General features: G+C 40.0%; 1 protein-coding gene across 1 annotated transcript in view; it reads right to left on the bottom strand.

The window, feature by feature from the left end:
• Positions 1-513: 513 nt before the first annotated feature.
• The window catches only part of LOC117963938 (nesprin-2-like), a 120,933-nt gene continuing 105,779 nt past the window's right edge, over positions 514-15,667 (bottom strand). The window contains exons 111-127 of the mRNA XM_058987994.1: positions 10,488-10,650; positions 9,804-9,991; positions 9,472-9,622; positions 8,600-8,782; positions 8,283-8,420; positions 7,970-8,164; positions 7,167-7,449; positions 6,801-6,869; positions 5,385-5,521; positions 4,922-5,048; positions 4,625-4,836; positions 4,096-4,296; positions 3,620-3,748; positions 3,290-3,481; positions 2,818-2,901; positions 2,096-2,145; positions 514-1,849 (exon numbers count right to left, since the gene is read on the bottom strand). Coding sequence (XP_058843977.1) covers positions 1,639-1,849; positions 2,096-2,145; positions 2,818-2,901; positions 3,290-3,481; positions 3,620-3,748; positions 4,096-4,296; positions 4,625-4,836; positions 4,922-5,048; positions 5,385-5,521; positions 6,801-6,869; positions 7,167-7,449; positions 7,970-8,164; positions 8,283-8,420; positions 8,600-8,782; positions 9,472-9,622; positions 9,804-9,991; positions 10,488-10,650 — 2,713 coding nt within the window. The 3' untranslated portion in view covers positions 514-1,638. The remainder of the gene's footprint in view (positions 1,850-2,095; positions 2,146-2,817; positions 2,902-3,289; positions 3,482-3,619; positions 3,749-4,095; positions 4,297-4,624; positions 4,837-4,921; positions 5,049-5,384; positions 5,522-6,800; positions 6,870-7,166; positions 7,450-7,969; positions 8,165-8,282; positions 8,421-8,599; positions 8,783-9,471; positions 9,623-9,803; positions 9,992-10,487; positions 10,651-15,667) is intronic.

Raw genomic sequence — 15,667 nt, 5'->3', positions numbered from 1 at the left:
CGGTTCATTGGCATATCTTAACATGGGATAGAAGGACCTGCTTGCAAAGCTGTTTGACAGAGTGCAGCTGTAGTCTCTCTCACTGAGGGATATTCAGTGCTGTTGAATCTGGTTCAAAGAAAACGTTGATGAAAGACCCAGAACTGATGGCAAGTGAAAATGGCATAAAGCTATGAGAACAGGTTCATGATTTGGGGTATCATATATCATTGAATCTCTCATGCAGGTGTTTATGTTAGCTCCATAGAAACACCACATTAAGGGTAAATCAGTAATACACAGACATGGGAGACTGGTATGAACTCCATATCACATTGCTTCCTTGACTATCTTGATGTCCTTTTTAGATTAAAAATCAGGCATTTGTCTGAAGAACATAAACCATCAAAAAGTACAAGAAACAATGTCAACTATCTGCGAAACATACACCTTTAACCCAGGATGAGTCAACAAGCAGCAGGCAGTTCTAAAAACTAGAATAAACACACCCTTCTCCACCCAAGACAGACAGCATTCCTGTTTGTTTGATGAACATGGCCAAAAGTTGGTTTATTGACAGTAAAGAGGTTTACACTGTACATCCCATAAATAGTTTCTTTAAAATATAAATCAAATACTGTCCACACCATTGCTTTCTATATGTCCCTGACCCCCCACCCCATTACAGTAGTTGTCACACATGATAACACAATTTCCAAAACACTGTACAACATTCAGCATCTAGCAAACATTATTATTATTACATTTTTGTACATGTTATCTTTAAACTAAAACCCAGTGAATGGCAGAAATGGGTACAGTGTATGACACCTCATGCAAAAATAGACTGGATACAAATACTTGTAGAAACTACAACTAGAGACTCTTCAGCGAACCGTGATAGAAATGCACATGTTCCATTATGTGTTCTTGGTTCCATCAAGTTAAAAACAATTAAACCAATGGTGGTAGATACATCGTTTCTTTAATACACACCAGAAACTGCTAAAGGTGGGTGTTGAAAAGTGTCAGACATTGATACAAGGGTAAAAATAAATTAAAACTGCCCTGGACACATACCAGCTACTTTCATTAATAATGCCTTTTCTGAAAAGATGCCCCCCTACCCCCTAGTGTTTATAAAAAATGTAATTTCTTAATTTCTCTGCTTTCCACATTTCATTGTAGATTTAAATATAGTGCATGTCCATGTTGATATACAGTAAATAGGGGCTTCTGTGAGCTTTGAAAAATACTTTGGATATTCTTTTTTTTTTATTTACATTTCTGAAAAATATATGTATTTTTTGTAAATATCCATACAGCCTTTGGAGGACATCTTAAATCAAGCATCACTCCCAAATATTAAACAATGAGACAATTTCTCGTAATACTTTAAAATAAACTTAAAAACACTGACATTCATTGCATCATGAATATGCAGTTATGTACAATTCTTTTTAAATATAGGCTGTCTTCCTAAGCACAATGCACATGTGTGAGAGGCTACTTTTCAGCAGCTGGAGGACTCGGGTGTACTCTTTAAGGAGTGACCGATTCCATACTGAGGGCATATGGTACAGTAATCACTGTTTACAGTGTTCAGCAGTGCGGGAATCCAAGGTGCTTTGTGAAATCATTTTCCAGACGCTTTCCCCCTCAAGTGGGAGGGGGTCCATTGGTGTATCTCAGCATGGGGTAGAAGGACCTTGCAAAGTTGTTTGACAGGGAACAGCTGTAGTCTTCCTCAGTGAGTGGCACCAGACATGCAAGTACCAGGAGAAGGAGGAAGAGAACCTGGAGGGGGAAGGCTGCCCGCAGCACGCGGTAAAAGAAGGAGCGTGGTGGGGAGGACTCTCGTCTCCCAGGCCTACAACGAGAAGACAAAGGGGAGCCTTAGAGCAGCGAGTAAACTGTCTAGCGAGTATAATGTAGGGTTGAACTGAATTATAATAAACTACCAGCAGCGATCATGTCTGCTTGTGCTAGACATAGAGCAAAACTCCAAGGCCAGTTAAAATTCTAGTAGAGCAAACATTTAATTTTGTTTTACTACAGCACTGCATAAATCAGCGAATGCTACAAAATAAAGAAATTAAAGCTAAACATATTTTACCTGGTATTCGTGGAGGCCTTGGTTGCTGTTATTTTTTCTTCACTTGCCTCCTGTAAAAATAAATAAATTATACCCTGCTTCTGCGTTACTACACTTGATGTTAAACGCAAACATGGGCCAATTAGCGGTCACACACCTGTCAGCAAACTAAGAGCTCTTGACTTACTGCTAATTGGCAGAGAACTAACTAGATATGTATTGCCAAACAGATATGTAACTAGATATGAATTGCCGAGGAATGACGATTGCATTTCTGATTCTAAAATGACAATTGAAACATAATAAACCAGCAATGTACAAAGCAAAAAAAAAAAAAGTCTGATGGTTTGCATGATTCAGTTTTACGTGGGTTCTGAACAGCATGTTGGTCATTGTTATATCTCCGTTTTATATGTAGATGTTGTTCTGGCTCAAACACTCACACGGACCACTGTATATTCAAACTTTCTGAACTTTATTAACAACTTCCTTCCCCACTTCCGCTCCATACCATTACAACCTTAACCCACATGGTGGCGCTATTAAACGAAATATCTTTAACCATTATTCTAATGCATTAGTAGTCGATACTACAGATTATAGATTTAGACTGCTTTTATCAAAAAGGTAGGATGGTAGTCAGCTTTTTTCTTAAGCTGTGTCTTAAAATGCTATTTCTATTTCAATTTGCACAATACTAGGAGTGTTACAGGGTTAAACCATTTTGGTTTACATAATATTACCTTGATTTGGGAAAGTGGAGTGTTGGTCATTGCAATATCGCTGCAGTCTACTTCATCCAGTGATGAAAAGGAAGAGCATGTATCCTAAAAAGTGCAGCCATGACACAAAATCAAATCAATGCCATACATATTCAAATCACTGTCCAGGTCACTGGTGAGTACATATTTAATATGACCAGTCCAGCAATTGGTAATCACCATTTAAAACCATACATATGGTAAACACAATGAGATTGTCAATTTTCTGCACTTTTCTGTCAACCAGGAGGATGTAATAATACTAAAAGTAGTACTAAAATAATTATTAGATTACACTTCAATTAAATGACATTTACAGAATTACATTTTGCAGTACAGGTACCAACATTTTATAATTATAATCACAAAAGCATCAAACCTCTTAACAAAACCAGAATTGCACCAGGAGTGTGTGCGGGTGTTGTTCTGAAGTGGTTACCACATTAACACTCACCAGCTTCTTCTGAATCGTCTGCATATCCTGAGAAACCTCCCGCAGAAGCAGCTTCAGCTTGTTTTCAATGACATGCACTTTTTCTTTGGCTTCTATATGGTCTTCCTCGTCGGCTTTTACCAGAAGATGGGTAGAGATCTCCTGCAGTGAGCTGACCTGCAACTGCTTTTCCAGCAAGTCACCCTCCAGCTGCTGTAAATGTAAAAACCACATCAGTAACAAAGCCCAAGGGTAAAGTGTCTTCATTGCTAGCAATTTAGCCACAGTATTACAGTCTGCAAAAACTCTTCGGATTGAAAAAGGAGATGGAGCTTGATGTTCTCGTCTTACCATTAGTGTTTTTTGATGTTCCTGAAGAACGCAGGACTTGATATTGGAATCAGCGAGATCAACTGTGTACCTTCTGCTCACTGCATGTGCCAGCCACAGCAGCAGATCATGCGTGGTTTCATGGAAGTCCTACAAAGAGGGAAAGAAAAAGAGGCTTGTTTGTAATGATGAGGTAAATGATCACTATACACCTCAATCGGACGTAAATTTGCAGGAGACCAAAAAAATATGTAACAGGTTAATGATGTACTGACAGATTTGTGCTGTTTGTCCATCAAGATAATGACACAATTATTGTTCTCCTTCACACAATTCACCTGTATTTGACATCGTTAGGATTTTGTTGATGAGCGGTGCTTTTGTACCCAAATTTCCTATGGGGAGCAAAAACACCCTGCCCACCCTCCCCCTCCAAGTTCCCCAGTCAGGGATGAAACTGCAATTTGATTGGTTGTAGATGGATTGAACTACGGTACCTGACACTGCATGAGTGCAGTCTGCAATCCTTCTTTCCAGCAGTCCAGTTTATTGCAGGCTTGCACCCAGCTCTGGTTCATTAGTCCCAGCCTGCCATGCAGCTCCTGAGATTCGTCACTGTCTGCTTGCTGAAAGTCTTTGCTGATCAGATTGAGGGAGATGACTACAGACTTGTAGTTATCAAAAGCCTTCTGAATTTCCTGTAGAGATATAAAGACGAGAATAAACATACAAAATAAAACATTTGCAGATACATCCATTTGCAGACATTTTACTTAATGCACAAGTGAATCAGCTGTGGCCAAGACATTTCTTGTATTAATTGGTTCCAAAGAAAGAAACACTGCTTCATCTCATATTTTACAGGAAGTAGTAAAGCACATGTATACCAGTGCCAGCACTAGGCATAACGTACTGCTGCTGTATACTTGCTCATACAGTTTTGTAGATCTGTTGGAAGAGTAAAGTTACCATCTACACAGCTTCTTATTGTGCTCAGTAATAAAACCATAATCTTTATTCACATACTTTGAGTTTCTTTATGTTGCCTTCTATATCCTGAATGCTTGTTGAAGACTGTAGTTTCTGTAGCTCGTCCAGTTCAGGCTCAATTTGTTTCATCCAGGAAGTGATGTCATGAAGGTCAGAGTTGAGCTGCTGCCACTGCTGTAGATTCTGCTTCTTCCTCAGTTTGTTGCTGAGGCCCTGGGCTTGAATCAGCTCCCAGCGCTCAATAACACCTGTAAGGAGATTTAGAATTTTTTTAGTTGTTTGATCAATCTGAAAAACGAGTGTTAATGAAAACAAATGAAAGATCAGCCTTACCCGACTGTTTCTCCGCAGTGGTCAGACCCACAAGCCCTTGCTCTTCCAGTTGCTCCTCATCGTTCAGTATCAGTTTGACCCGTTTTACACTATCGATGCTGCCACTGCACTCAGACATCAACTTAACCTGAAAACACAACAGATATTTACAATGCTGATCAAACAAACAGCAAGAACTTCTTCAGAAGTATCCCTGTGTACTTCATAGTTGGCGAGTATACAAATGGGAACCGGTTATTCTTGAACAGGTGAGTCTAATATAAAAGGCAGTGAGGTTTTACTCATTTCATTTCCTGTACAGCTTTAAGTAACTAATGCAGCAGCTTCACATTAACCCTAGCAAAGCCCAACACAAATAAAATAATGTTATAAATAGGACTATAATGCATAATAAACAGAGATAAATTTACTCATAAAAAGTTTTCTGCTAAAGGCAATTGCAATGAGTAGTTTGCTAACTTACATATCCCAGTTTGTAAGGGGTGCTAGTGGTTGGGGAGGTGGAGGAGAGGTTCCGAATGATCTCGGTCTGGATTCTCTGCTTCCTGCTGTCCTGGTGATCAGGCGAGTGCCAGCTCGGAGGCTCAGAGGGGCTTTTTACTGGAGAACAAACACAGAAACCAGTTCAAAAGAGTCTCAAAGAAAAGAAAAAAAAACAGCTGCAGAAGACTAGTTAAACTTCCTCCCTATCAGTGCCCAGAACTTCACAACTACATCCAGAGAGAGAGAGAGAGAGAGAGAGAGAGAGAGAGAGAGAGAGAAAACGAGAGAGAGAGAGAGAAAACACACAACACTAACCGTGATAGTGATCTGGGTGAGGGATTTTGTGTTCAGGACTTGTTTTGTTTAACCTTTTTAATTATGGCTCTGTGAGCTGTGTTTCTGTTTATAATTTTGCTTTAAGAAAAATAAACTTGGCAGTCTCCTTTCTGTCTCCTGACCACCATAGACACATAGCCACTCTACCACAACACACCTGAGCTTGTTATCTAGACAAGGAGGCTGTGTGGTCCAGTGGTTAAAGAAAAGGGCTTGTAACCAAGAGGTCTCCGGTTCAAATCCCACCTCAGCCACTGACTCATTGTGTGACCCTGCGCAAGTCACTTAACCTCCTTGTGCTCCGTCTTTTGGGTGAGACGTAATTGTAAGTGACTCTGCAGCTGATGCATAGTTCACACACCCTAGTCTCTGTAAGTCGCCTTGGATAAAGGCGTCTGCTAAATAAACAAATAATAATGATAATGATAATAATAATAATAATAATAATAATAATAATAATAGACAGTGGAACTAATCAAGCCCATAGTTAAACCTGGAATAGGTGAAACAACTATGCAATAGCAGTCTAATTTACATCCCTGAAACATGTTAGAACAGTAGGTCATCTACAACATACACAAACAGAGCAGGTATACATAAAACAATGGAATCACATTCATTTGATAGATGATTTGTACAACGGTGTGATGCAAACCAACTTTCTGCTTATACTGAGCCAACACCATTTAGCTGCTAATACAGACCGATGTGGTCTTCTAGCAAGACACCACAGTGCACCTCCATAGTGCTGTGGAAAGCCATTACGAAGCTGAAGTACACAAAGACAATACAGGACCACAGCCCCCTGTAGCTTTTCTTTAAAACTATGACTGCCCCAGAGGTATTGTCATAGTTAACCACTACGGTATTAGTGCAGCCTGCCCTGGCAAACCCCATACAGTACAAGTACATGCAAATTGAAGGAAGAAACCAAATGCAAGGTGTGTGTGCAATGCAAAGGACAGGAGGAGGGTAAACAATACACAACAAAGGGGAGGAGTCTGATGCTTTTCCATGACCAGATCACAACGTAGGGACACATGCATATGCAAGTGCATACCAGAAGTTGCTTTCAATGTTTTGGAAGTCATTTTAACAAAGGACTCTGGATTTTCAGCGATTTCTACGTCTGAAAGAAAAGAGTTTTAAAATGGGTCTCCACCAGATAACGGTAGTTGACATTTTATTAAATAACTGTACACTCGTAACACTTCTATTGCTGCAAACGCTTCTGCTGTCAGCGGAAATAACAAACTAATAAATCTTCACTGATGGGATGACAATTGTCTGTTCCACGGACCTCTAAACAGACGACAGTTACAAGGGCCCCCCTAGAGAGTGGTTCCCTATTGTGCTGCAATGAAGGGAAGAAACTAGGAAATCCTACCATCAGCACAGTGGTTAGAAGTAGGAAAGCAGCAGGTACCTGACAGTGCGCTGTAGTAAACTGGCTCTTCCTCGTCTTCGTGGGATGAAGAGCCCCCCACGTCAACGGTGTGGTCCCACTCCAGCGGGATGGAGTCCACGCTGATGGGGGTCTCGCGGCCGGACCGCTCCTGTCCAGCCGTTGGGGGCATCAGCTGACACATGGACTGGCAAGAGGGAGAGACCTCATGCCCCATCTTCTCCTGCCAGCCGATACCCTGCAGCTCTGCCGAGTCTTCAAGGTCTGTGTCCCTGTCAGAGGACTCCTTTTCATCTTCAGAGACCTGGAGAGAGAGAGAGAGAGAGAGAGAGAGACGACACAAATCAATATCAATAGGGCCAACTAGAACTGCCTACTTTAAATATAACATTTTTAGAACTCACTGCATTTGTTTTAATCGTAGCAATCTTGTGAGGATCCATCACTTATTTCTAAAAGGTGGGACCGGTTCAACAGAAATAAATATTCTAGTTTTGAGATATCAAAAGCTTATCCTGAACTACAGAAGCAGGATCAGCGCAAATTTGTGTATAATGTTTTAAACAATCTTGTCTTTCCTCAATTGTGGTTGAAGGAGAAAGGGAAAAAATGACTCTGAATTATTCATTTACTACAGGGGTGGAATGAAGCGTGTAGCTTTTTGAGCCATTATTATGAGGTTAATAAGACATACCTGTGCTTGTTACCTATACACTGTGGCTAATCAACCTCGTAGTAAAACCTGGAATGGGTGAAAGCGCTATGCAATAGGAGTCTTATTTCCAGCCCTATACTAACACAAACATGTTAGAAATATGACTCACAGGGCCCTTGTTGATGAGCCTGTGGTGGAAGCGAGCAACTCTCCCAAACACTTCCTGGCAGTAGGAGTGAAGTTCCTCGAGCTCATCCTCGATCAGCACGGCATCCAGCGGCTGGCTCTTCTGTATCAGGTTCTCCCCGAACACAATCAGCTGGTCGATCTTATTGGTGTTCAGAGTGATCTCCTGCTGAAATCCCTGTTTAGAAACAAAAAGAAGAATCAGAAAGTGTTGCAGATACATGGAAGAGGAGTTTTGGACCAGCGTTTCAACAGAGAAACAACCCCCACCCCCTCCCGAGCCTGCCTGCACTCACGTCCAGCTGCCTCATCTTGTCCTCGATGTCGCTCTCTGAGAAGTGCTCAACGTTGGTCAGCTGCAGGTCCATCTCAGTCAGCCACACAAGGATGCCGTCCCGCGTTCCTTCAAACTCCTCCCGCTGAGAGGTAAAGTACTGCAGAGAGATACAGAATGAGGACCTGCTCCTTAAATTATACCGAGCATCATATTCTATTTGAAATTTGGGTTCTGAACAGTGTGGAAAAGCTTGCCTGGGAGTCAGCTACCGGGAACCTCAACGAAGTATCTTTGTTTTAAGTGTTAGCAATTGCGAGCGACACCCATAGTACCTACCTTCAGTCTTCTCAGAATGGCAGCGACTCTTTTCTGGAGATTGTCCCATCTTTGGTTTCCCTCGTGGACCATGAGTTTTAGCCGGCTGGCCGTGTCGGTGCGGTTCTCCCGAGCCAGTCGTCGGTACTGTTTGTTCACCAGCTCCAGCTGGGTAAGCCTCTCGTGAACCTGTCTCTGAAACGCCTGTATTCAAACAAGAATAAAGAGCACTCCATTAAATCTGGCAGGTCTAATTATTATTATTATTATTATTATTATTATTTATTTCTTAGCAGACGCCCTTATCCAGGGCGACTTACAATTGTTACAAGATATCACATTACTTTTACATACAATTACCCATTTATACAGTTGGGTTTTTACTGGAGCAATCTAGGTAAAGTACCTTGCTCAAGGGTACAACAGCAGTGTCCTCCACTGGGGATTGAACCCACAACCCTCCGGTCAAGAGTCCAGAGCCCTAACCACTACTCCACACTGCTGCCCTAATGGAAGCTGCTGTACTCCTCCCCGATATATAATTACCTCAGCACGTTCAAAGAGAGACTCACTTGATTTTGCCAGCTCTGTGACTTGTTTTTACTCTCTCCACTATACACAGTTGCAAACTTAGCACTGGAGTAAACATTTATAGATTGCATTTCCAAAACAAATACATCATAATTTATTATACATCTTTGCTCCAGGTAACAGAAACTGCAGGCTTTTTACACAGCTGATGCTAGCCCCAGAAACAGTTTATCTGAGAGGTTTCCCTGAGATACTAACACGGTTATGTGTAGGCAGATATCAGAACTTAATTAATTCACACCAATTACGGTGAATGAGTATTATAAAAAAAAAAAAAAAAATGAAACCCTGGTGCTAAGTACCTCAAATTTCTTCAGCTCTTCTTTTGCACTAGTGTATAAAACCTCGGCAGAGTTGGGGCAGGCAGCAGTTCTCTCAGCTGTTTTCAGCCAGTCTTCAAAACGAGAATAATCATCCAGAAACTTGGACCAAAGCCGGCAGGTTTCTTCAATCCTTAAACAGGATTAGGGTATAAGTGGATGTACTTCAAAGGAATATCAATTGGCAAGACAGCAGTATAAAAGATAGCTACCTACACCTATGTTATGCTGTTTCAGATAGACAGACAGATAGAGATAGATATTTTTAAAACGTAATGTAATCCATGTAAAACAAATGAATATTCTCTCCGTACTTCATTCTTCTCTCCATTGACATGGCGCAGATATTCCTCCACCGCCTGTCCAGGCTCGCGGTTGTCTGTTGGATGGAGTCACATTCGGTTTCAGTGGCACAGGCATCCGAGTCGTGCAAGAGGACATCACACAGGTTAATCACAGACACCACGCCGTCTGTGTGCTGCTCAATATCACGTTGCAGATCCTGAAAACAAGTTCAATGTAGAGATCAAAAAATATACATAGAAAAGTTAAAAGAAAGGTTTCACTGTAAAAACTAGCCTTAGCATTGCAATGCTTTTATATGAATATGAATATCATGCTCGAGTTGCATGGCCATAGAAGTCCACTTAATAAAATTAAAGGATATTTCTGGTATGCTATCCAAAACTGTAAAGAGCAAATGAAGACACTGTATTAAGTTTTTCTATATCTTACCGTCATTGTAGTCAGACGTATAAACATCTTCAGCTTTACAGTTAAGAGTGTTACAAATAACACTTTCAGAAGATGAGATTAGCCTGAAACTAACCACAGCATTTCTAAGAAAAGCAGATGGACTAACCAGCTAGCCTGCACTTTTTGTTAATACACTGGTGGGTGTGAAATTATTATTATTTTTTTTTTTAACACTTTTGTATTCAAAGTTTGCTCATGCTTAGGTTTTGTGAGTTGGTTGAGCTGGAACCTTCTGGACCCACCTGCTGCTCGGACAGTTTCTTCTGGATTTCGTCGTTATCGCAGATGTTGTAAACCACAGGCTTGGAGAGCTCAGCCTCAATGTGAGACAGCCATGTTCGGAGGTTACTCATGTTCTTATCCAGCTGCTGGACGGTCACCTGGGTCTCCTTCAGTTTCTTCACCCTAACATAAAAGAGGGCCGGCCAATATTACATTACTCAGAGCGACAGAACTTACTATAAAATTAAATGACTTAAGTTACAAATCTTCTCTCAACGAACAAAAAAAAACCAAAAAAAAAACACCCAATTTCAACTGCAAAAGCCTTAAGAAGTTGTACAATGTGTCCTCCAATCTACCTGCCTCAGTCAACCCAAGCAGGAAGAACTGGTAGACAGAATTCAGAAAGCAGTAGCACAGGAATCACTTAGGGTAGAACTGTCCCAGCGTTATATATGATTATATATAATATATTATTATTATTTATTTCTTAGCAGATGTCCTCACCCAGGGTGACTTACAGTTGTATACAAAAAATACATATCAAGAATTACAGTGCAATTAAGAGCAAGATACAAAATACAATATTCCAGAAAAAAAGTTTACTAAACAGATGACAAAACAGTATATAAACTACCCTAAAGACTGCAGATAGTCTTTGTAGTCTCAAATCCATTCCAACCCTTAAATCCGATACTACAAAACAGCCATATTGGGGAGCCGAACAAGCCATATATGGCTCAAGAGTCTTCGTTTGGTCAGCCCTGTTCTAGAGTCTGGGTGATCTTTTGAAGGTTTTATGTCACACATTAGGTATAAATCCAAAGTCTAATCTGCCCAAGTTCACCGTTATGCCAAAAGTGTTTTAAAAGAAAACGAAACCAACCAAGTCATTAAATCAAAATACGAAGCAGATATTTTAGCATTTGAAATACTTCTGTAGTTTCTATGCCCACTACAGTAGTACTGTAGATTATTTGGTTAATAGAATCCATTACTGAAGGTCGACATTTACCACACTGCAACTGCTTCCACCAACACAAATCTGAATCTGGGAAAGTAATATCCTGAGATCTCCTGAAACTGCAAATGTATATAGAAAACTTTGCTTGTCAAAACCACAATGGGAGGAAATACTCCACTAAGCTTGAGACTGACACACATAACCAGACTGTCGCTTTCCGCACAGTCTAATGCAAAAGCCCAAAATCCTGCTAAAAAAAATAAAATAAAAGATTATTTCTATCTGCTCCGAAAAACTACTGATTCTCACCCTTTTAAACAGAAGCTATAATTCAGGCAAAAAAACAGAACATAATACAGGCTACAAATATAGATCAATTCAATTATTTTCAATAATTTTGTCACAAACTATTATGGTAAACCAACCCCATTCTTACTGGGAGGTATTGTTTATATAAGGCTTCACACAACAGTAGTACATAAAACAAATAGGAGTTTGTAATTCCAGCGTACAGCGCATTAAGGAAGAGCCGTTATTGCTACAAAATGCAAATGTCAATGCAAACCGCTCAAGTTAACCACATTTTTACACACAGATGACGCTTCATATTTTCTTCCAGTCTTTTATTAAAATAATAGTAGGCCGCAAAGATTGAAATTGAAATTAGGAGGACTTTGTCTTCATCATTTACTCTAAAAGAAATGGACAAAGTGTGCCTTTCTTTAAACTCTGGGCATATGGAGAATATATACAAAACATAATAACATTCATTTTGTTACATTTCCCCACATGCTTGCAGCAGTGCCTAACAATGTAAATGTGCATGGATGTGTGGTGGACAACTAAACTAAAAAAATGACCATGTGGGCGTAACAAGTGCATTTCTGACAAAACACAAGAGTCAGGGGTGGAGGGCTGGTACCATTTCCATGTCTCTTAGTTCAGTCCATTACGGATTCATCTCTCTACAGGCATAGTAAATCCACACACTTGCAATCTCCTCCTGAAAGAATCATTCTGCTTTATGCATCTCATGAGGGGTGAAAAAACAGGGGAAAATAATAAACACATTTATCATGTCAAACCACCTGGCACTCCTGTCTAGTCCTATACAAATCCCCATCGCTTGTCAAAGGCAGTCGCTTGTGCATGCTGACAAAGCCATGCCCATCCCCCTCTCTATCCACCACCACTCTATCTCTCTCTCTCTCACACACACTGACTGCTTAATGTGCAGTACCAAATTACTATTGCCAATCAATACCACAAGGTGCAAAAGACATGGGATTATTGCAAATACTACTTACTAATTGCAAAGCCAGGTTACTCCATGTCACACAGAAGAGAATCCTTTTCTCCTGCTTGTATTAGCAGCACTCTCTGCAGCTAGACCCCACCCCCTTCATAAGGCCTTATTCATTCACTGGTCCAGCATGTCTCATGAAGAGCAGACCCACTCACATTTCTGCTACATCACAATAGTGACAAGGATTCTTTACACACTGACAAAAAGCGGAGGGATAACCTCCGGCAGCAGTGCTTGAACTGGACCGCTAATTGAAGTGCAGGGGGCCTGCCTGATGGAAACACCAAATTTGGGTTCCAAAACACTGATCCTGTACACATCACACTTTCTGAACTGTTCTTCATTAATTCTTGCATACTTAGGTGCCACATAGGAAAACCACATGCAAAATCAGTGAACATTGATGCTTACCTATAAGAGAAGTGTAATGTCTCACAGGAATATACCAATTAAATTCTTACTGAAAGTAATTGCCATTTACTCCAATCCTTTCTATTTTTAGATCCATCCCAAATATATATTTTCATGTGGGGAAAATGCCCACCATTAAATCACAACTCCCTAGTTGTTCAGTACAGTATGGCAATTCTCCAGATAGGGGTTGCTACTTTGTTGCACATCCCTTTAACTGCATTGAACTCACCATTGTAAATTGCAGAATACAGGTGCCAGTATTGTACAGCACTTAAAGTTCAGACTGTGGATATCTTGTTCTACAGTAAAAGGACTGGCCAAGGACTCTAGTATGCAAGGACACACACACACAATTAATAATAGAGAAGTAACCACTAAGCCAATTAAAAGCTGTCCCTCGCCACCAGGGATTAGCAGACATGGCGAGTCCTGTACTGTCCTTCAATGACGGAAATATCCTCAAGATAAAATAGATAGCTTTAGTGCATTGCGTACAGCTACGCAGCATTAAACTTGAGTTACAAAATTTTAAAAGTTTATGACAAAATACGGCCATGAAAACAAATTCTACTGTCAACAGTAAACCTTGTTTTATGTTTTGGCTCTGAACTGCCTACATCCATCAACTTGTGAGGTTACTTTATTGCAAACATTGGGACTACAGTTGTGGTTACTTTAAAAATCCAATAAACTCTTTTGAATTTGAATTAACATTCGTGTTTACGACTTTACTTTTTGGAATTCTTCCAGTATTCCTTCTGCGTTCAGTTACTTTATTTAGTAAGAAATTGCTTACACCACCTGGTGGATTAACATTACATTGCTCATATTTACAAAGGAAATTGAAAGCTGAAAATAAGCAAGGGGACAATTCCATTTCAAATGGAATGTTCTACAGTTTTAACGATATGTTTTAATGCAAATACATATGTTGTATGCATGTTGGTGCATTAAACTAGTTTAAGTGACACACATATTAATATAAAAGTCTAATGATAACATAAAAATGCAAAAGGTACTGCATTGAGAGATTTTAAAAAAATATTTGTTTCCCCCCAAGTGCAAGCTTGGCTTACTTGCTTCAGTAGAGGTTTGATTTAAACTGTAGCCAGCCAGTCAGCCAGCCAGTCAATCCTTTTCAAAAGAACTGGGACAGTGAATAGCTAAACATCTGCTTGGAGCAGCACTTGTTTTGATAAATAGGGCACAGTGAGGCAATGCATTCTGTCTTGTAATGATAACAGCAGCTGCAGACCCTAGACCCCGACTGCAGACTGTTTTGTGTCACCAGCACAAAAGGGGTCCAAGACAGCGTTACAGACAGCACAACAGCATCTGATCTGCATTGCATATCTTTAACAACCTTGAAATGCAACGCTAACGAGCATACAAATAAAACAAATACACTATTAAATGTGGGTGTTTAAGTTATTTAGCAACATACAGACACGTGTAGTATATAATTTATTTTCTGTTAATAGATCTGCATTGGACCATCGTGGGTGCAACGCTAAGTTCAGAAGGAGTAAGCATTAAAACAGCACTCAAAGTAAATGTGTTATGTACCACCTCAGAACGACACCTAGTTCCTCTTGCGGTTATCCTATCACAGACGGTGTCTGTTTCCCAGAAGGTAAAGACCTTCGTAAATCAACAGCCTGGCAACCCTGTCAAACTCCCTCAAGAGTTTATTTTTTCTTTGAAGGCTAAGCTGCATACTCAACATATCCCTTTAAATAAGGAACATAAATAATAAAGGAGTCAACAGGAAACTTAAAAAAAGCCAGACCCTCATCTTTGTGGTATGTTTTTAGATTCTCTTTCCAACATCAAGAAAATGGAAAATGTCATTTAAAAACTGGTGCATATAAAATGAGATGTAACCACATTAAGTGAATATGCTGTAGTGTATTGCCTAGGATTTTAGTGAATGCATACTAATGAAACATAGGATTCTGATACACTTTAAGCCACTTGTACAGATCTCATCAATCGCAAACATATTCATGACGGATGTAAGAGAGAAGGCCAGATATGTTATGACTCCCTGTGGACTGATGCTGAGATGGAGTTCCAGTAAGTTAAACATCAGCTGCAGCTATCTGCATGGGAGGCTGTACTCATTGTTCTTTCCAATGGGAATTCCACAGACGGTTTTAATCCCTGGCACAGTGACTGGGAAACAGCAGCAGCACAAGGTCAGCCAGTACAATGCAGCTTTGAGAAACCCTTGCTTTAGCTAGGCTAATGCTGAATACAGCTTTTATAAACATGTCTTTTATCATTAAAATGTTAGGACTCAAAATCAGCAGTGGTTAAATTAAAAAGGGCACTTCAAATCACTTCAACAAACCGCTATAAATCACATGTCTAAAAAGATAAGCCATAAACAGCTTAATTTAAACACAACTGGAATTATTATTCTAATATTATGATTACAGTAATGCAGATACACAATAGGCTAGGAGTGTACCTATTGTTGCGTTGTCAAGTCTATTCATAAAAAAACATTCAAT

The sequence above is a fragment of the Acipenser ruthenus genome, chromosome 15 (genome assembly GCF_902713425.1).
Source record: "Acipenser ruthenus chromosome 15, fAciRut3.2 maternal haplotype, whole genome shotgun sequence".
Classification (NCBI taxonomy): Eukaryota; Metazoa; Chordata; class Actinopteri; order Acipenseriformes; family Acipenseridae; genus Acipenser; species Acipenser ruthenus.
The sequence above is the reverse complement of the archived record's forward strand: the minus strand, read 5'-3'. Positions and strand labels throughout refer to the sequence as shown.